At 41.7% G+C, this 21475-nt stretch overlaps 1 protein-coding gene across 50 annotated transcripts in view; it reads right to left on the minus strand.

Annotated features, from left to right (window-relative positions):
* NEB (nebulin) overlaps positions 1-21475 on the minus strand; it is a 158039-nt gene that overhangs the window by 111144 nt on the left and 25420 nt on the right. For 48 of the 50 annotated variants that reach the window (XM_033164634.1, XM_033164970.1, XM_033164961.1 and 45 more), the window contains 22 exons: positions 20905-21006; positions 20683-20790; positions 20501-20605; positions 18357-18455; positions 18134-18238; positions 16956-17063; positions 16733-16846; positions 14065-14262; positions 12995-13102; positions 11091-11189; positions 10596-10700; positions 10379-10486; positions 9596-9907; positions 9300-9506; positions 7993-8097; positions 7253-7360; positions 5959-6270; positions 4648-4854; positions 3594-3698; positions 3130-3237; positions 1784-2095; positions 844-1050 (listed from right to left, as the gene is read on the minus strand). In XM_033164634.1, coding sequence (XP_033020525.1) covers positions 844-1050; positions 1784-2095; positions 3130-3237; positions 3594-3698; positions 4648-4854; positions 5959-6270; positions 7253-7360; positions 7993-8097; positions 9300-9506; positions 9596-9907; positions 10379-10486; positions 10596-10700; positions 11091-11189; positions 12995-13102; positions 14065-14262; positions 16733-16846; positions 16956-17063; positions 18134-18238; positions 18357-18455; positions 20501-20605; positions 20683-20790; positions 20905-21006 — 3342 coding nt within the window. The remainder of the gene's footprint in view (positions 1-843; positions 1051-1783; positions 2096-3129; positions 3238-3593; positions 3699-4647; positions 4855-5958; positions 6271-7252; positions 7361-7992; positions 8098-9299; positions 9507-9595; positions 9908-10378; positions 10487-10595; positions 10701-11090; positions 11190-12994; positions 13103-14064; positions 14263-16732; positions 16847-16955; positions 17064-18133; positions 18239-18356; positions 18456-20500; positions 20606-20682; positions 20791-20904; positions 21007-21475) is intronic. The other 2 variants (XM_033164977.1, XM_033164985.1) reach the window with 2 other exon arrangements.

The following is a 21475-nucleotide window of genomic DNA, read 5'->3' on the forward strand; positions in this document are numbered from 1 at the left end:
TGAATCTCACAGCACAATTGCAGGGAGGTCTACTCAAAAGTGAGACCTACTGAGTTCAATGGAACTTATTCCCAGGCAACTGAACACAGGAATGCAGCCTCATACACTTCTAATCCCTGCTGTCCACATCCATGAAGACACTGGCCTGCATTGATTCTTTTTTGTCCATGTGGCAGATTTCACTACAGTGGTACCTTGGTTTACGAACTTAATCCATTCTGGAAGTCCGTTCTTAAACCACAGCATTATTAAACCAAGGTGCGCTTTCCCATAGCAGCGGGGGACTCAATTTACAAATGGAACACACTCAACAGGAAGCAAAACATGTTCTGCTTCCAAGACAAAGTTCACAAACCAAAACACCTACTTCCGGGTTTGCAGCGTTCTTAATCCAAGTTGTTCATAAACTAAGCTGTTCGTAAACCAAGGTACCACCGTATTGTGAAACCATCAGTCAACTGGCTGCTGATTACCAGTGTTTCACCCAGCAGGCAGAGTGCATATTTATTTTACTTTAACCATAGTCAATTATACTTCAATTGTATATAATAAATCAATACATTTAAATGTAATTGCATTTAATTATTTTTTTAATATGCATTGTGCAAAGTTAGTAGTATTTTCTTTTGGTCAATCTACTGTCCAGCAACTTCATCAGGTACACCAAAATCAATCACTTTTACACAAATGACTTAGGGTAAGTAGTACTTCCAGTAAGTGCTAGTATCCATTGGTGAACAACACTGAGAAATCACATCTGTTACTTTGACTCTAAACTCTTGAGACATAAAGTTTATATTTCAAAAATGAGCCATACCCCTATGAGGTTTTTCTTTGCTTTACCTTGTTCATCGTAATGGCATTTTGTTTCGCCAGCACTTGCTCCATACCAGTCATGTCAATAGTGTATTTCAGCTTGTCTGGGTGCTGACGATAGTTCTTTTCGCTAATGATTTCGGAGGCCTTCTTTGCCTTCTCCACTTCCAGAGACTGGATCGGAACCCAGCCTACTCCTCTCAGCCAGTTATTGAAATCTGCTTTGTAAAGATTCTTTAAAGGAAGGAAATAATGGGAAATAATTTGATGTGGAAAAGATCTGTTTCAACCTTCCCAATACCCCAAAGCAATGAATTCATCCTGGTGCCAGATTGAGGGCTTAAACCGGATTGGTAGATGGTTGTGTGCATAGGAGCCAACTGCTAGGGGCTGAGGCCCCTTCAGCCCCCTGCCCCAATAGAATATTTGTGGAGGCCTGTCCTCCCCAAAGTGGATGGGCATTGTCATTCAAAGCCCATCTCTCCTGCTCCATCTTTTACTGAAGTCCATTAATTCCAACAGGTTAATTCTGGCTTGTGTGGGAAATATTATTTCTAAAAGTGTGACGAAAGCAGAGGATACCCAATCCCATGGTTAGGTTAATCAGCCTTATCTGAACCCAGACAAAAACTCAGAACAGATGCAACAGGACAAAAGGCCTACCAGAGCATCCTACCTTGAGACTTCACAAGCTGCTAACAACCTGCACAACCTTGTTATCACTGTGGGATTGCTTTATTACATATTTTAATTATGGTGGTTCATATTTTAATGATTTAATGGGACTCTCTTATGGCTTATGTTTTTACTACATATTTTAATTATGCATGTCTATATTTTAATTGGTATAATTGGTGTTTATACTTGTAAACCACTTAGAAACCCATCTTGGCAATAAAGTGGTATATAAATTAATTAAGATATCAAGAACAACCAACAACTACATCTTCATCTTCAGAATACATACATCACTCTGAATCTGCATCATATTTCTTGACCTTTCCACACTGATGTTATCGGGCAAAAGGGTGTAATTATGCAGAGACGTTCTATAGTTTGTCTCGGTGATCACTTCCTGGGCCTTTTTAGCAGCTATCACACTGAACATGTCCATGGGCAAGTTATACTTGGTCTTGCTGCTTTCATAGTCCTTCTTGTATTCACGTTCTGACTGAAGTTTGGCAACATTCATATAATGGACCAATTTAGGATCGTCTTGCAGGCTGCGGAATCCAACTTGCTTTCCTTTATCTTTCTCATATGATTCCTTGTACTTGTACTAGGGGAAAAAATCAAGTAAAAGGAACAAAAATTAAATGGGCAGACATTCATTCTGCACATGGGGGGGGGGCGATCAGTAGAACAACAGTAGATATTTCCAGTTACAGGTAGGTAGCTGTGTTGGTCTACCATAGTCCCCCCCCCCCAAAAAAAATCCTTCCAGTAGCACCTTAGAGACCAACTAGGTTTGTTCTTGGTATGAGCTTTCGTGTGCATGCACACTTTGTTATTCTATTTTGATATTTGTTATTCTATTGTTCTCTCCACCCTTACTGTTACGTTCTGGCCATCACACCCTTTCCAACATTTTAAAAGTAATTTTAAATTTGTGAATATTTAATTATTTTTACCTAAGTCCACAATACTATATTTTCCACTTTCTTGGTTCCCTCATGTCCTGCTTTCCCTTCCTTTCCCTCCAAGCCTCCTACCCTCTTTCTCTTTGGAGGTATTGGAGGTGGCAGGTAACAACAGTCCCTAGTGCTTTTGTTTTGAAAGAGAAATGCTGTCCAATGTCCCAGATTTCCCAGAAAAAGGCCTAGTGTTGTCTGAGGAATTATCACAATTAAGTCACCATAGATGGCCAATGTCCAAGAAAAAATTATAAGCGGAACCTGGATGGTGCCTTGGTCTTCCTTGTCCCACCCCTACCCCTGAAAGGAGCTTGTCTCTTTCTGCTTGAAATTTCTCAAACAAATTATGAATTGATTAGTAATTCCCCCCTACTGATGTAGATGCATGCCTGAGAATAACAGGGTAAACAATGAAAAAATTGATTCTGCTGAACAAATATCCAATTAACTTCATTAAATGTTCAAAGGCATAGTTTTGAGGTGGTCCATCTGCCCTGCATGCATAAGACCCCAGGTTAAATCCTTGACACATCTCAGGTGGCAGGGCTAGAGAGGTAGGGAATACCTTGCATTGGATCCTAAAGGGTGTCATTCACTAGGCAGGCAAATAATCTGACTCAGTCAAAAGCAGCTTTATATGTTCAAGACAGTTCTGAATTTTCATCTAGATTCAACTTACGTCACTGGCAATGTTTCGTGAAGCTTTTGCGGCAATGATAGGAATGGCATCAGGCTTCAGATCATACCCTTTGGCAATTAACTTCTTATAGTCCGCTTTGTAAGAATGCTTAAAAAGATGAATGAATATTCATAGTAAGAAGAATCCTAGCTGCACAATCAAAGGGCAATATTATTCTAGTATACTGAGCAAAAACATCCATGTGGGTTTCTGACATTATTAAGGATGGTCCACAAGATATGTGTATACAGCTAACACAATATCTTTTTTATATATAAAATAAAAAGGGTCAGCAGCTTCACTCCAAAACAGAACCCCCAACCATTACTGCTACCAAGACACAAGTGTTCAACTAACATATGTAGAGAGAAAGAGAGAAGGAGAAATGTGTATGGCTAATAAAACTAAGACACATAATTCACTTTCTGAAAGATCAGTTTGAGTTCTGCTTATCAAATACTCACATCACTTATATTGTAGGCATTGACTCTTGCTTGAATAAACTCAGGATCATATGGATCCAAGTGGTAGCTGTGCTTAACTTTCTCACCATCCAGCTTGTACGTTATCTAAAAGGAAAACAGCACATGCATCATTTCATTTGCTTGGTGCAAGACACCTCATTGCAAATTTGGGGTGGATGGACCGTTCAAGTTTCAGTTCTCTCAGCTTCTTATCCAGTTATCCACACTTCTGCAGCAATTTGCAAGAGAGAACCCTGCCCAAGGCTCTGCAGGCTGTGGTTAGCCAAATGGGCAATACGAGATAATCTCGATAGGAATGCCTTGAAGTTAACACACTGACTTGCAACCACAGTGACCATTTACTGTGAACGCTTTCTATCTCGGCAACACTACATTGGTACCTTGGTTCTCAAACTTAATACATTCTGGAAATCAGTTCCAAAACCAAAGCGTTCCAAAACCAAGGCATGCTTTCCCTTAGAAAGTAATCCAAAACGAATTAATCCATTCCAGACTTTTAAAAGCAACCCCTAAAACAGCAATTTAACATGAATTTTACTATCTAACAAGACCATTGATGCATAAAATGAAAGCAATAATCAATGTATTGTACTATAAAATAAATAAGACAGTATTGTAGATGATAAAAATGAAAAAAAAAATCATGCACCGATGATAGTCATTGTTTGGATGGGGAACTTTTATCCATTTCCGCAATCACACAATCAATCAGTAGCTGAACTGGGTTCCACACAGTCACAAAAACAAATCAACCGAAAAAGCCTCAAAAACAAAAGCACCAAACTTAATCCGTTCTGGAAGTCCGTTTGACTTCCGAAATGTTCAAAAACCAAGGCGCAGCTTCTGATTGGTGCAGGTGCCCCAGAAACAATAGCCGACAACAGCATCAGATGTTTGGCTTCCGAAAAACATTCCAAAACCGGAAAACTTACTTCTGGGTTTCGGAGTTTGAGAACCAAGGCGTTTGAGAACCAAGGTACCACTGTACTCGTTGATGGCTGCAATAGGGACAATTGCGGTGGCACAAACTTACATCACTTAGCTGTTTGGTGTTGTGTTGCGCCAAAACCATCGGCATTGCATCCATTAAGCTTGTGAACTTGAATTTGTCTGGAGGCTGGCGGTACTTCCTTTCATTTAATGCGTCTCCAGCCTTTCTAACTTTTTCTACCTCCAGAGAACCTAGAGGACTCCACCCAATTCCTTTGAACCAGCTGTTATAGTCTTGCTTGTAAACGTTCTGAGGGTAAAAACAAGGAGCAATTCAAAAGACAGACATTGAGGGGATAACATTTTAAAAGGACCATAAATACACAGCAGTTTCATTTCTTTGTAGAATAAATACATTGCAACTGACTGGATACATCTGTATCTACCAGGACAAATAAAATGGTTCATATGGTTCCCCTTTCAGAGGACGCAGACCAACTACATATATGCCACTCCTGAAGTGTCATCATATGTAGGCTACTTGTTACACATACTGCAATATTTCAATGCCATTTCTCTAAAATTTTATTTGAAAACACCTCTCCCACCCAAATTCTATCCATTCACTAATCAAAAAGCATTCTTTTATTTGTTCTAAAGTGGGGAAAATGTCTCCAGGAAATTTAGTCTCCCCACCCCTTTGCCGCCCAATCAACCTGAAGTCCTTGCTTTAATTAGCTAATTCTGCATTCTATTTGTCCATGTGCTTGCATGCCAAGTCCCCATGACCCCCTCACCCCGATATAGTAAAATAACTAGACAGGACAAGTGTAAGGTAAGAATTGGTCAAATAGGCCACAACTGTATTGATTACAGATGTGAAGGTTTTGGCTTAGGCATTGGATATACCATTTTGCTGCAGCCCATTTGCTGGGGGTGTATTCTAGAGTCAACCCAACCTTGGGGGGGGGGCCTTATGACCTACAGGGGTCCCTGTTTGAGGAGTGCTATGGCCCTAGCCCAGGCATAGGCAAACTTGGCCCTCCAGATGTTTTGAGACTACAATTCCCATCATCCCTGACCACTGGTCCTGTTAGCTAGGGATGATGGGAGTTGTAGTCCCAAAACATCTGGAGGGCTGAGTTTGCCTATGCCTATGCCTGCCCTAGCCCCTGCCTGGGTGTCCAGACAGAAGCAGCTCCTCATGGAACCCTTTAACGGAATACCCTTTCCCATGGATTTCCCATCCAAGATTAAGGCTTACCCAATGCTTACCGCCACTCAAGCCAGTAGGCTCACCAGCAAACCCTTCACACCTGCAACCAGCCCTTTAATCCCTCCATCACATCATTCACCCAGATGTCGAAATACTGCAATGAAATGTGACATATATTTTTTTTAAAGTAATACTTACATCACTCTGAATTTGCATCATGTTCCTTGTCAGTTCAACATTCATGGCATCTGGCAGGTAGGTATAACGATGGAGCAGGTGTTTGTAGTGAGTATTAGAGGCTACATCCTGAGCCTGCTTGGCAGCTTGGATGCTGACCATCTCCACAGGTGTGTGATAGCAAGTCTTGCTCTTCTCATAGTCTTTCTTATACTCCCGTTCCGACTGCATCTTTGCCACGTGCATAGAATGGACAAGCTTAGGGTCATCTTGCAGGCTTCTGAAACCAACGTGTTTTCCTCTTGCTTTTTCATAGGCTTCTTTGTATTTGTACTAGAGTCCAAGAGAGAGAGAAGTTGTGTGTGGATATTCAGACTCAAAGCACCCATTTTTATACAAGTAATAAAATAACTATCCCTTAGGTGAGACATCAAGTACTTCCCCAATAGGAACTCTTCTAAAATGGAGTCACCTATGGGGAGGTGACAGTCTGGGTAATGGACATTAAGGTAACATAGGAAGTGGCTCAGCACCAGAGGGCAAGTGGGTGCGCCCCTTCCCTCAACTGGCTGGTAGCTAGAAAGACAAAGAGTTGGGAGTTGAGTGATGTGAGCTAGAAGCTAGAAGAAAAAGCTGAAGATTGGGAAGCCAGAGAGACAGAATAATGTTTCATTTCCGTTTGAATCCAAGGCTGTTGCATTGGGAGAAGCAAGGCTTTCTTGCTACCTCCCTGCTACACCTCATTCCGAAGGAAACACAAACCCTGGATAAGTATCTGGAACCCCTGGAATCTTGCACCACCCTAAGATATTTAGTAAAATTTTATCCATATTATCTCTAGCCTCACAGCCTACTCCAAAAAAAAATATCTCTGGGCTGTGTTCAGCTCTTATACAATCACCCATTCAGTTTTACTAGTAAAAGCAATATAGTGGTACCTTGGTTTAAGAACAGTTTAGTTTATGAACAACTTAGATTAGGAACGCTGCAAACTCGGAAGTAGGTGTTTTGGTTTGTGAATTTTGCCTTGGAATAAGAACATGTTTCTATTCCTGTTGAGTGTGTTCCATTCAGTGGGGAAGGGGAATTCATAGCAGAAGGCATCTGGTTCGCAACAGAGCAAGGGAAGGAGCAGCAGATGATGCCCCATTGAAACACAGGGAGGTTGAGTAAGCAGCTGCTATACCTGGTGATCCAATGTGGTGAGGGAAAGTGGTTGAGCGGATGTTGCACACAGGAAATATTCAGAGGATGGAAGCATCCCTAAGACTCACTTTGGTAACTTGCACAAGACTAAGCAGATGTGGGTACTTACATCACTAGCAATGTTTCTTGAAGCCTTGGCCAGAGTAATTGGAATAGCATCACCTGATACGCTGTGTCCTTTGGCTATCAGTTCATGATAGCCATGTTTATAATAGCTCTGGGAGGGGAAAAATGATATTCACATATTTAGCAAGTAGTTCAAGCAACTGTTGATCAATAACTCAGAATCCAGCGTCACAGAAAGCAAGGAATATCAACTTATAGGCTGCAACTCCTATGAAGGATGACTAGGGAATAAGTTACATTAAAACCAGTGGACAGCGGTGGTGAGAGGGGCTGTACATTCTGGCCCTATCCTCAACACTGCTAAAACAACCCATTGGCCATGTCCCTTCCCAGGTAACATTTAAACATTCAACTGAACATGTGAAAGATGTCAAAAGGTACACAAGGACTTCCATGCACTCCAGAACCCTGAGCAATCAAATGGCAGGAACCCAAAAGCCTATCAGGAAACCTGCCAAAGGCAGCTGGTTCAATCCCACCGACTGTAAACTGCAGTTGTTCATCTTGATGGGGGCATATCCAGTGCTGACATGACATTCGCTGTCTGACCCCCTTCCCTTATTACACCATGCAGCTAGGGGTAGCTTTAATCAAAATGTTATCTCCACATTATGATAGCCACATGGTTTCTATTATATCAGAATGAATTTTTAAACATCTAAATTTGCATTTACTTACCAAAAGCAGGAATGAAATAGACATATTTTTTAAAAAGTGACTTACATCACTGATGTTGGCTGCGTTGTATTTAGCCTGGATGAACTGAGGGGCATCTGAAGGCAAGTGGTATTTGTGCTTGATTTCTTCTCCGGAAGTTTTGTATAGTATCTGCAAACAAAAGGAACGGGATAATAATAAACTCTTCTGTTCCCAAGGCAAATGTCCCATAGAATACAATGAGCTGGCTAGATGTCTTAAGCTGCAAGCCCACACACACTCACTTAAAAGTGAGCTGCATTGAAAAAGCATAGGACTCAGCTTCCAAATAAACAGTCATAGGATCAGGCAGTAAGCTTTGTCCTTAACAGTGGCTGGGAACTAAAAGTGTCTATCTGCCTGCAGAATGGACTTCTGCTCATGCAACAAGACACCCTTCAGCAGGGCCGGATTTAGGTTTGATGAAGCCCTAAGCTACTGAAAGTAATGGGGCCCTTTATATGTCCAGTTGTCCTTTATATGTCCAGCTGTCCTTTGTCAACAACAAATTGTTGCTGTTTTTTGTGTTGAATATATGGTATATGGTAATTTATGGACCTAATAGTTATGTAGGTTTTATTTTATTTGTTTTTTATCTTATATTTTGGAAATGTACATCCAGTTTTTTTTCCTTTAAATTTTTTTGGGGGAGCCCAAGAGAGTGGGGCCCTAAGCTATAGCTTGTTTAGTGTACTGTATACATAAATCTGGCACTGCCCTTCATGGGAAACCTACCACGAGCAGGAGATGCATGCCAGGAGTAGGCGGGGCCAGAGGCAAGAGTGGGTGGGGCACTGGGAGTGACTCTTACTTTTGTAAACAGTAGGCTACATCCCAGGCACACAGAAACCAGTTGTTTCTACATCCCCATCTCTGCATCCAGGCAAACAAGATACATCACCACAGTTCGATGGCACATTCCAGTCAAGGCATTAAGCAGGGGCCAGTGAAGGGATGTGGCCTAGGTAATGGCTGTGATTTGAAAAGAGTCCTGGAGGCCAGACAGAATAGAGCCCAGGCCTGGGTTTCCCCACCCCTGTGCTAAGGGTAGAAAGCACCTAAGCTGCAGTGCGACAACGGACAAGGCTCCTGACTCTGCTGCCTTCTGACATACATCTGAGGGCAGGGCAGCTCCCTCATTAGAGTCTTTTCAGCTTAGTGTTTTATGTGAATATCTCCCCCCCCCCCAAAAAAAAGATGGATCGGATATCTCCCAAACAAATGCGGATTATTTCTCCAGAATGTATTTGTGTGAGCACTTCACACAATGTCCCATTTCTTCATAGATATTGTTAATTGCTTTGTTCCGGCATCATTCCGTTAGGGCAACTCACATCACTGAGCTGCAGTGCGTTCTGCTTAGCCTGGACCATGACAGGTGAGTCTACTATGCTGGTAAACTTGAGCGTGTCTGGGTGCTGGCGGTACTTCTTCTCATTCAAAGCATCTCCCGCTTTTCTAACTTTCTCTACATCCATCGAACCAATTGGGATCCACCCAATGCCTTTCATCCAGCTGTTAAAGTCTGCCTTGTAAAGATTCTGGGTGGGAAAAAGAATGAAAAGGAAACAATAAATCACACGAACATGTAACACTTAAAAAAAAAACACGCCTCTTTGGACACACTTACATCACTTTGAATCTGCATCATGTTTTTGGACCGTTCCACGGTCATATCATCAGGCAACAATGTGTAATGGTGCACCAAGTGTTTGTAATTTGTGTTGCTAGCAATGTCCTGGGCTTTCTTGGCAGCGACAACGTTGACCATATCCAGCGGAGTGTTGTATTTGGTTTTGCTCTCCTCGTAAGCTTTCCTGTACTCCCGGTCCGACTGCATCTTGGCAACGTTCACATAATGGACCAGCTTGGGATCGTCTTGGAGACTCTGGAAGCCAACCAGTTTACCCTTGCCAAGTTCATAGTCCTTTTTGTACTGGTACTGTCAGGACACACACACAAAAATAATATCAAAAGTGAGGTCTTTTTCCTGGTGAACAGCCCAACACACCCTTTTCTGCCCCAGCCCTTTCTCTTCTTCCTCGGAGTCTGTTCCTTTTATCTCCTTCTCTCTGCCTCATCTTCCCTTTCCAGTGGGATGCTGAGGGAGGGACAGGTTTCTTTGATCTGTTCAGCTGAAAAGGGCTCCTCCCTCAAAACAGCCTCCTTCTGTTGTTCCATACATTTCATCTTTCCCACTGCTGTTTTCCCTGCAACTCACCCTTTTTTGCCCACCCTACACAGAGAGAAAGACTGAGGCCCTCAGGCCACCCATCCCTGCACTTGAATCAAGTAATTGAACCAAGGATTGCTATAAAATCATCATACCACCACCATTAATTATTATTATTATTGCTACTACTACGATGTTTCCCCCTCATACTCAATACCTCTTTGAAAAGAGAATACTTACATTGCTAGCCGCGTGTGTAGCAGCCTTGGCAGCTCTAATGGGAATAGCATCAATTCTTAGGTCATATCCCTTCGATTTCAGATCTTCCAACCCCAGTTTGTAGCAGTTCTGGAGGAGAACAGAATGTTTCACTGAAACTACAGTTGGTTGCTATTCATCTATGCTTTAAAATTTAAGACGTGTGTGTTGCATAAAAATGTATTGAGAGGAAACTTACGTCGCTAAGATTGTAGGAATTAACCCTTGCCTGGAGAAACTGGGGAGCATCTGCCGGAAGGTGATATTTATGAATTATATCTTCATTTTTGGCTTTATAAATTACCTAGAATATAAATCAAGGAATATTACGTTCAATATATTCATAGTGTAGAATACTTTAAAGTTCACTATGTTTTATTGCTTAGAAAGTGCACTTTCTAGTTGAATCGCAACTAAGGGGTGGTATCCAATGATGTCCATCCATCAGTGGAAGGGATTTGTGGGAATTAACCGAAGGATATACCACTATTCACAGAAAATATCACAGAAGTTCACAATAGTTATACATGAAACCATACAATGAAAATCTATTTTTTTGGAATCAGCTAACTATTACGGAAAGATGTATGAATGGTAGTATATAACCCCCTAATTTATTGGGTTAATTGATCCCATGATGACTCCAGAATAAAGTTAGCCAACACAGATGCAGACAACATGTGCCAATACTTACATCACTCCTTTGAGCTTGGTTGATTTTAGCCTGTACTACAACAGGGTCATCTTCAATTTGTGTAAACTTAATAGTGTCTGGATGCTGACGATATTTTCTCTGTTCAAAAGATTAAAGAAAATAAAACTGCAATTCATTCACAGGAAATTATATTTTGCTATTCCATTTCTTTCAGATTTTTGTATTGTTGAAAGGATGCCTTCAGAAAGATTTAAAAATAATCCAGGTCTGAATTTGCTCACAAGAAAAGCTTTCCTGGCATTTAAAACAACAACAACCACTTAACTATATGATAAAACAACAAAATTGGTATCTCCATAACAACATCCAGGATGTCCTAATGGGATCTAGTCTTTGCAATGGACAGATTTTTGACCAATATACAATGGTACCTCAGGTTACAAACTTAATTTGTTCTGGAGGTCTGTTCTGAACCCGAAATCATTCTTAACCTGAGGCATGCTTTCGCTAATGGGGCCTCCCACTGCCGCCATTGTGCGATTTCCGTTCTCATCCTGGGGCAAAGTTCTCAACCCAAGGTACTACTTCTGGGTTAGCGGAGTTTGTAACCCAAAGTGTTTGTAACCCAAAGCGTTTGTAACCCGTGGTACCACTGTATTGTGTACATTCAGTTTCCATTCCAAAATACTCAGGCTGGCAAATGCCAGTGGATTTACCCATATGCTCTGAAACCTACATATTGATATTTAGTTACTACGTTCTTGATTGTGCATTTTAAATGCATAATGTAGCTAAACCAAATTTCTGAAATATGTAAAATGGCTTCAGGACAGAAAAAAACTCTTCTGTGTCATTTTGACCTCTGTATGTAAGTACAGTATGGGTTGGAGCCAGACTAAGTTAGTTGAACTTAGTTCCCAGTTAAATCAATTAGACTCAAGTCTTGAATCAACTGTTTCATTGATTTCAGTTGAAACTAAGTTCAACTAGCAGGGCAGTCCTAATCATGTCTACTCAGAAGTAAGTCTTAGTCAATTCAATGGGACTTACTCCGAGGTAAATAGGGTTAGGATTGTAGCCTTAAACTGTATCCAATACCAATGGTCTGAAACGGGGTGTGGGCCACATTGCTAATGGCTTGTATTAACTTGCATATACTTTATCTACTTTAATTGCCAGCCAGTATGTCTTCAGAAAGAGTGCATCCACTAAAATGACACAAAGTTCTTCTTTTAAAAATGTAGAACCCCTGATCTGCTGTTTTGCTCAGAAACAAAGGAGTACAGTCATATCTTGGAAGTTTAACGAAATCCATTCCAGAAGTCCGTTCAACTTCCAAAACATTTGAAAACCAAATTGCGGCTTCTGATTGGCTGCAGGAAGCTCCTGCAGCCAATCGGAAGACCTGTCTGATGTTTGGGTTCCAAAAGAACATTCACAAACCAGAATATTAACTCCGGGTTTGCGGCGTTCAGGAGCCAAAACGTCCGAGTTCCAGGGTGTTCGGGATCCAAGGTACGACTGTAGTAGGAAGGATCATAGCATAGTAATAGAGATTGTGCTTTGCATACAAATGGTCCCTGACTCAATCCCTGGCATTGTCAGATACGGCTGAGAACGTTCCCTGCCCCAAACCCTGGGGAACCTTGGCTAGCTCAGTCAGTGGTATGATTAGGCAAAGGGCATCTTCTTGTGTTCCAAACGGGAACGAATCTAGCCTGCCCTTCCAAACAGCCAATTGGCAGAATCCTAGCTTTCAAAACGGGTTACACAGGAGCAGCCTGTTTTTGGATAGGGCTAGGGAACAGAGTACACAGCATCAGTCTGTACATGTGATTCCTTGGTCAGGTAGAAACATGTGTTAGGAAGCCTGTCTCCATGCAGCACAGCCCCTAAGCCTAGATCAAGGTCACCAAGGTTGATTCTACTTAGGGTCTACGTACCTCACTGATAATATCGGTAGCTCTCTTGGCTTTTTCAGCATCTAGGGACCCAAGTGGTATCCAGCCACAGCCTTTCATCTCACTGTTGTAGTCAGCTCTGTATTCATTCTGGGAAAGACCATAAAAACGACAAAATGCAATTAACTAAATTTACACACAGAAAACCCTCTACAAACTCAATGTATAGAATTTAAGAACATACACCACCAGCCAGGAACCCTCTATATTTTGGGGGGACTCCAACTCCCATCATCCCCAGCCAGCATGACTGTAAATATTCTCAGAAGCTGATGCTTCAACTCCTGGATCACTAGACTATTCACCACAATCAACGGACAATGAAGCACAGGAATGACATGAGAGTGAATCCACATATTCCTTTGCTTTTGCAGGTAAACCACAGAAAAAGCTCAAAACAAAATAAAAAATAAAAAAATCCTTCCAGTAGCACCTTAGAGACCAACTAAATTTGTTCTTGGTATGAGCTTTCGTGTACATGCACAATTCTTCAGATACCAAACACACGAAAGCTCATACCAAGAACAAACTTAGTTGGTCTCTAAGGTGCTACTGGAAGGAATTTTTATTTATTTTTTTGTTTCGACTATGGCAGACCAACACGGCTACCTACCTGTAACTGGAACCACAGAAAAAGCTATACTTCTAAGCATAAGAAAAATGTTTGCTTTTCAAATCCACAGAGGTTTTCCCCCTAAATGTCTCTTATTCTACTCAACCTTTCTCAGAAAGTTAATCAAAAAGGTAAGGAGCCATCTGCTATTCCCTACTGATTATTCTTTATTCAACCTTTGGGTCTGTTAAGCTGCCAGACCCTTTTCATTCTTAGCATCATGGTGAACGTCTTAGAATTAGATTTTTAAGGCAATTAAATATGGGAAGTACGTAGGCTGCATTAACACCTGATGTTTCCACTTTATCCCAGCCCTAGCATAGTTTCTGTGGCTTGCTGTTGTTGAGTCCAGGAAAAGCCTAGGGAAAACATCACATCTCTCTGAGTTTGTATGAAACCCTCCTTAGATGAGCAATGCTAGACAAGCATAACTACTTACATCACTCTGTATAAGATTAGCTTTCTTGGCAAGTTCCACAGGAATACTGTCGGCAGGATAGCAGTAATTATGGATGAGATGCTTGTAGTCTGTGTTGCTGACAATTGCCTGTGCTTTCTTTGCTTGTGCAACTTGGATCATGTCTAATGGCACGTTGTACCTGGTCTTTGACTCTTCGTAACCTTTTCTGTATTCACGCTATAAAAGAATTAATATGTACCTTTAAGAGTTAGAACTTTCAAAAAAAAATGCAGGCTGCTTGCATGGCTATGGTGAGACATGCCTTAATTATATCAAGATTGGGTTGCTGCAATACAGTAAAAATACACTAAACATTTACATCAATAGGATCTGGCCAGATCATATTATCATTAGCTAATAGGACCAGTATTAGCAGAACTTTAACCTCTAAAAAGCATTAAACCAGAACAATAGGCATTCTACCCTGGATTACCCATCAGTCTCTTACAGAGAGTTGTGATGGGTGTGTATGTGTGGCTGAAATTGTGCTTTTTGTTTTGGCTTCGTTTTGTTCGCCCAGTCTCAAATCTACCATTCTTGGGCAAGGTGATTGAGCGGGTGGCTGCTGAACAACTCCAAGCACGCCTGGAAGATGCGGACCATTTGGATCCCTTCCAATCAGGATTCAGGCCTCATCATGGAACTGAAACTGCCTTGGTCGCGCTGGTTGATGATCTCCGGCGGGCTAGGGACAAAGGTGAGAGCTGTTTCCTGGTTCTGCTGGATCTCTCAGCGGCCTTTGACACCATCGACCATAACATCCTTCTGGACCGGCTAGAGGGGTTGGGAGCTGGGGGCACTGTTATACAGTGGTTCCGCTCTTTCCTCCTGAGCCGTGTTCAGAAAGTGGTGGGGGGGGATGAGTGTTCAGACCCCTGGGCTCTCACCTGTGGGGTGCCTCAGGGTTCTGTCCTCTCCCCCATGCTTTTTAATATCTATATGAAGCCGCTGGGAGAGATCATCAGGGGGTTTGGGTTGGGTGTTCATCAATATGCAGATGACACCCTGCTCTACCTCTCTTTTAAATCAGAACCAGTGAAGGCGGTGAAGGTCCTGTGTGAGTGCCTGGAGGCTGTTGGAGGATGGATGGCGGCTAACAGATTGAGGTTGAATCCTGACAAGACAGAAGTACTGTTTTGGGGGGACAGGAGGCGGGCGGGTGTGGGGGACTCCCTGGTCCTCAATGGGGTAACTGTGCCCCTGAAGGACCAGGTGCGCAGCCTGGGAGTCATTTTGGACTCACAGCTGTCCATGGAAGCGCAGGTTAATTCTGTGTCCAGGGCGGCTGTCTACCAGCTCCATCTGGTACGCAGGCTGAGACCCTACCTGCCCGCAGACTGTCTTGCCAGAGTGGTGCATGCTCTGGTTATCTCCCGCTTGGACTACTGCAATGCGCTCTACGTGGGGCTACCTTTGAAGGTGACCCGGAAACTGCAACTAATCCAGAATGCGGCAGCTAGACTGGTGACTGGGAGGGGCCGCCGGGACCACATAACACTGGTCCTGAGAGATCTGCATTGGCTCCCAGTACGTTTCCGAGCACAATTCAAAGTGTTGGTGTTGACCTTTAAAGCCCTAAACGGCCTCGGTCCTGTATACCTGAAGGAGCGTCTCCACCCCCATCATTCAGCCCGGACACTGAGATCCAGCGCCTTCTGTCGGTTCCCTCACTGCGAGAAGCAAAACTACAGGGAACCAGGCAGAGGGCCTTCTCGGTAGTGGCGCCCGCCCTGTGGAACGCCCTCCCATCAGAAGTCAAGGGAATAAACAACTACCTGACATTCAGAAAATACCTAAAGGCAGCCCTGTTTAGGGAAGTTTTTAAATTGTGACTTTGTATTGTATTTTGGTATTTGTTGGAGGCCGCCCAGAGTGGCTGGGGTATAAATAATAAATTATTGTTATTATTATTGTTATTATTATTATTATTTTGCTTTTATGGGATGGCATTCAATTGTACAATGACAATAAAGAAATCTTATCTTATCTTATCTGACAGTATGGCAGTTTTCACTACATGTCAGATATGATTATTACACAAGTTCAGAAGCAGAGCTCACAACACAGTATTCTGTTTTCACTGGTTAACGTCTTGCCTTAAGCATTAAGATGGATGATCTGAATATCCATCAAATAGGTACTAACGTTCTCATCACCGCTTAGTATCTCTAGATCCTCTTTGGATTAAGTTATAATTGCCCAGCACAATCACAATTTTACCTATGAGAAAGTGAATCCCACTGTATTCAAAAAGGATGTACCGGTATTCAAAAAGGCTCCTTTTCTCAACTAAGTCCATAGCCTTTGTAATTATGACTTCTGGTGGCAGGAACTTTGTGGTATCAATGGCTCATAATGAAGGGAAACATTTTCATGTTAATTTCACTTAAAGGTTGAACCTGAATATCTTTCAGAATTGTGCTTTCCTGGCACTCATTAGCAAGACTAAGTCAGTATTGGATATAAATCACAGGTTGTTATTTTCACATGTATTTAAGAATTTTTATTTTGCCATTGATCCTTGCTTCTTGTTTTGTGGAATGGAAGGAGCTAAAAGTCTCTAAATAATTTGACATTTGCAAATAATTTGGCACATGGCTGGCATCTTACCAGTGCTAACTACAATGTGTACAGAACAGGTACTTACATCGCTCTGCTGCTTGGCCACTTTCTGAGAATGCAGCATTTTAGGATCATCCTCGATGCTCAAAGCTCCAACTAGCTTCCCTTTGCTCTGTTCATAAGCTTTCTTATATTCCACCTACATTGGGGACAAGACATTAATGGTCTTCTACATTCTGTAGCCACTGCATAAAAATACAAATAATTATTTTTTAAAAAAAAAAATCTTAATTTTATGCAACACTTACATCACTTGCAATTTTTCGATTGGCTTTGGCAGCAAGAATAGGAATGGCATCAAACTTGATCTCAAATTTCTTATCTTTTGTCGTGTCCCAGTCATACTTATAGCAAGTCTGACACAGAAGAATAAACAAATAACATGAAGAAGGTGTGACATAATATCAGGACTATAATGACATAAAATCTATCCATTGATTGCAGAGAATATATACAGTCAATACCTCAGAAGTCGAACAGAATCCGTTCCAGAAGTCCATTCGACTTCCAAAACGTTTGAAAACCAAAGCGCAGCTTCTGATTGGCTGCAGGAAGCTTCTGCAGCCAATCAGAAGCCCTATTGGACATTAGGCTTCCAAAAGAACGTTTGAAAACTGGAACACTCACTTACGGTTTTCAATCGTTCGGGAGCCAGAACGTTTGACTCCCAGTCCCAAGGTGTTAGGGAGCTGAGGTATGACTGTTGTTATACGATCAAGATATCTTTGAATGACTAAAAAAAAATGAAGGTGGTTTTCAACTGATGAAAACCACTCTCTTACACTCTTTTTCTTCTTGGGGTTTTATTAAGTTTCAGCTTAAGTCCAGCTGCAATCCATGAAATGTTTTTCTGTCATGTGCCCACGTTTTAATAGTGTTGCTGCATAATCAAGTCTCGACTACAGTTTCCAACACAAGTTATGCCTTCCCCAGCAGTGAAGATGTCACAAGTTGTTGTTTTGTAAAGGAATTACATAGCTGTAATATATTTCCAGTTAATGGTTCACAATAATAGTCTCTATTTGGAGAGATCATGTACATCAGCTGTTCTAATAAAATCTGATCTTTTCCAATCACATTCCTTGATGCTTTGTTTCTGTTGCAGAGCTGGTAGATAATTTGGGGCCCAGCAAACTGGTCAAAGGATGCTCTCAGATGCACAAACATGGTTAGTTGCTTTATTTACAAAAGATGAGCCAAGACCTGGCATTGAGGCAACTCTTTACTTAATGATGGCATTGTAAGCACTCTTCTCATCAAACTTGCAGGCCTTAAATTTAAATTTCCTGTTATACTGCTCCCCCCTGCTTTTTGGCCATTTCAGTTTATACTATCCTACCAGGTCTACCAGAAGATCTGAATTAATCCTTTTGACTCCATTAAGTGGCTGCACCCACCTATTTAACAAGTGAAGGCTCATACTCACATCACTGATGTTATATGCGTTGACTCTGGACTGGAGGAACATGGGGGCATCCGGAGGGATGGAACATTTGAATTTCTCACTCTCATGTTTGGCTTTGTAGTTCAGCTGAAATGCAGGATGAACAAATAAAATTCTGAGTCAGTGTTGTCACAAGATGAAGCTAGGCCCCTTGAAACATAAAACGAGGCAGGAGTTTTATGTTTTGAGTTGTCAGGTAACTTACATCGCTCAGCTGCTTGGAATTAATCTGTGCTTGTACCATCACGAGTGAATCTGGCACTTGTGTAAATTTCATCTTATCGGGATGTTTTTTGTAGGCATACTAGGAGGACACGAAAGCAAAAATAAAACAAAATGACAGTTGATTTCCAGTAGGCATTGGCATTATGGTGTTTGTTTATATATATATCTCAGTAACATCATAAGTAGAGTTTTATAAACCAATTCAGATATTACACTGCCATCATTCATTTAGCAAAAGTATAACTGGGAGCAACACAAGAGGCAACATTGCCATTCACAAATCTTAAAGTTCTCTGACTGTCAAAAATATGGAGCATCCAAGAGGTCTTGTATGTCCTCCAGCCAGGGAAGTGTGAAATATTCTGGTAGATTTTACCTGGGAATCACAGACATCACTTGTGCAGCTATGGCTATAAAGGGTGAATAGCATTGCTATGTATGAAACAAAATAGAAAATTCTTTCCAGTAGCACCTTAGAGACCAACTGAGTTTGTTCTTGGTATGAGCTTTCGTGTGCATGCACACTTCTTCAGATAATTGCTATGTATGGTTTTCCTTGGGAAAGCATACATGCGGCAAAGCACATTTTGGCCACAAGATGTCACAAGAAACCTGTAAAATGCATAGGTTGAAGGGAAACAATATTTGACCCATATAAGAGTGAAAGAAGACCCAGCGGTTTTATTTTAATGAAAAGCAGCCCCAGGAAGCTACAGTTCTGAACAGAAGAGCGGGGTGGGGGGGGGGGGAGAGAAGCAGATTATGTATACCCCTGGCAGGCCTATTCCTCCCCAAAATTATTCTCTACTCACGCTACTTCTACCTCAAAGGCCCAGCCTCCTAGAAGGTTGCTTTTCATTAAAAGGAAAGCATCAAGTCTCCAATTTGTGAGAACAAACTGAAAGCAAACACTGACATAATAGCTGATAAAATACATATGTCAGGAGAGGGGGCTGAAAAGGTTTTATTATTGGTTCATTTTTATTAATTAGCAGAAAGCTGAGGTGCACAATTTGTCAAGTCTGTACCAACAATACACCTGCTAATTTTTGTCTCTCTTTTTACTCATTGAGTCCTCATCTCTCACTTAAGCCAGCAATGGCAGGTATTTCTCTGCAGGCCACGATTGCTGCTTGGTGGGTGGAGAGCCAGATTTCCTTGTCTGGTGTGCGACTGCATGTTAGAGGGAGTGGAGTTGGGGGTCAAATGTGCCCCTGTCGTGTGTATGTGTGTCCATATGAGCTCCCACCCTCAAAACGTTAAGTAAATAGAATTCTAGTACATAGTTCTTTTCTTGCTATGGTTTTTTTAAAACCTGTATATCCTTCTTCAAATAGCCATAGTGAAACCAAGGCAGTTTGTATCCAAGTGTTGTAACCTAGACTAGTCCTACTCAGAATAGACCCATTTAAATGAACGGGCCTGAGTTTGCCAACTCCATTGATTTCAGTGGGTCTGCTTTGAGTGGGACTACCACCCAACGTTTAAAAATCATTAACCTAAAATAGAAAATACAGTTGTACCTCGGAAGTCGAACGGAATCTGTTCAACTCCCGAAACGTTCAGAAACCAAGGCGCGGCTTCTGATTTGTTTCTGATTATGCAAGCGCACCGGAAACAATAGCAGAAGCCGCGCCGGACGTTCGGCTTCCAAATTTTTTTCGAAAACTTCCCAGTTTTTGATTGCCTGGCAACCGGTACGTTCGGCTCCCAAGGCATTCGGGAGCTGAGGTACGACTGTACAGAAAAACAAAAGAAGAGCAGCAGGTAAGATGACGACATTAAATGAGGCATCAGCCATGCCAAAAGGCCGTCAAAACAAAAAAAAAAGGTGCTCGGGTAGTAAAGAAAAGCCTTCCGAGCAGATGGCTCTTCCAAGGTTGGGAGTTCAGGAACTTAGGCAAAGCAAGAGAGAAGGTCCTCACTAAAGTTTCCACCAACCATCCTTCAGATGTTGGCAGGACCCACAAAAGGGCCTTTGCATCCGATGCATGCTGGGAAATACAGAACAAACTTTTAAAAAGGATGCACTTCGGCTCCTTCCGTTAATTCTGTGGAAATCTCGACTATAAAATGTGAAGTAAATCAGGATATAAGTAAGATCTTGCAGGATCCATGACTTACGTCTTTGCACTGGTCTAACTTCTTCATGGCTTCGTATTCTTGAGTTATGGTCTGAGGGAAGTAGCCCTTCCCCTTGTCCTCTTCATAGTCGGCTTTGTAGTTTTTCTAGGAAAAGGCACAAGGGGTCAATAACCACCACGAACTCTATCTGAACGGGTTAAGGAAGTGGAATCCATACTTACATCGCTCTTCATGGCTGCAACTTTCATGCAGTGTGATTGGTACGGGTCATCAAAGGTGCCTATGTACCGGCCCAAGATATTCTGCTGATATCCCTCTTTATATTTAACCTAGAGGAGAAGTGCAACATGTTACAATAGGCATAATTGTTGCAATAGGCATAATGGGGTTTAGCAAAGTCTTCTTCAGGCCATAAATCTAAGAGCAATTGCAACCACACTTACATCGCTGAAGCCTTTCAGCACATTGTCAAGTTGATACTTCGGGGTATCACAGTAGTTGATACTTGTTCCTTTAGCTTTTTCATATGCTTCCTTATATAGTCTCTGCCGGGAGTGAAATATAAAAGTCGTCATGTAGCAATAAAAGTTGACTGTGCATGTCATTACACTTTGTTTTTTTTTTTTTTTACACATCGACTGAACCTGAAGAGCATTGTGAAAGGAGAGCAAAGGGGTGCAGAAAAGAGGGTGTAAGAAATCTGTGTTTTAGTGTGGCAGCAAGCTACACTTTGGAACTCCCTGCCGATTGACATCAGGCAGACACCTTCGCTGTACTCTTTTCGGTGCCTGTCAAAAACTTTTTTTGTTTTGGCAAATCCATCCAGACAGATAGTCATCTTGACATGTTCTAATCTTTTCTCTTTAGCCACTGTTGATTTTAATCACCCTTTCAAAAATGTTAAAACCTGACCTTAACTTCTTTCATTAACAATTTTAAACATTTTATTTTATACTCGTAAACTGTTTTTGAGAAGATCCAGATAGCCATGTAGGCACTTTTGGCTATATACTG

Source organism: Lacerta agilis, chromosome 1 (genome assembly GCF_009819535.1).
Source record: "Lacerta agilis isolate rLacAgi1 chromosome 1, rLacAgi1.pri, whole genome shotgun sequence".
Taxonomy (NCBI): domain Eukaryota; kingdom Metazoa; phylum Chordata; class Lepidosauria; order Squamata; family Lacertidae; genus Lacerta; species Lacerta agilis.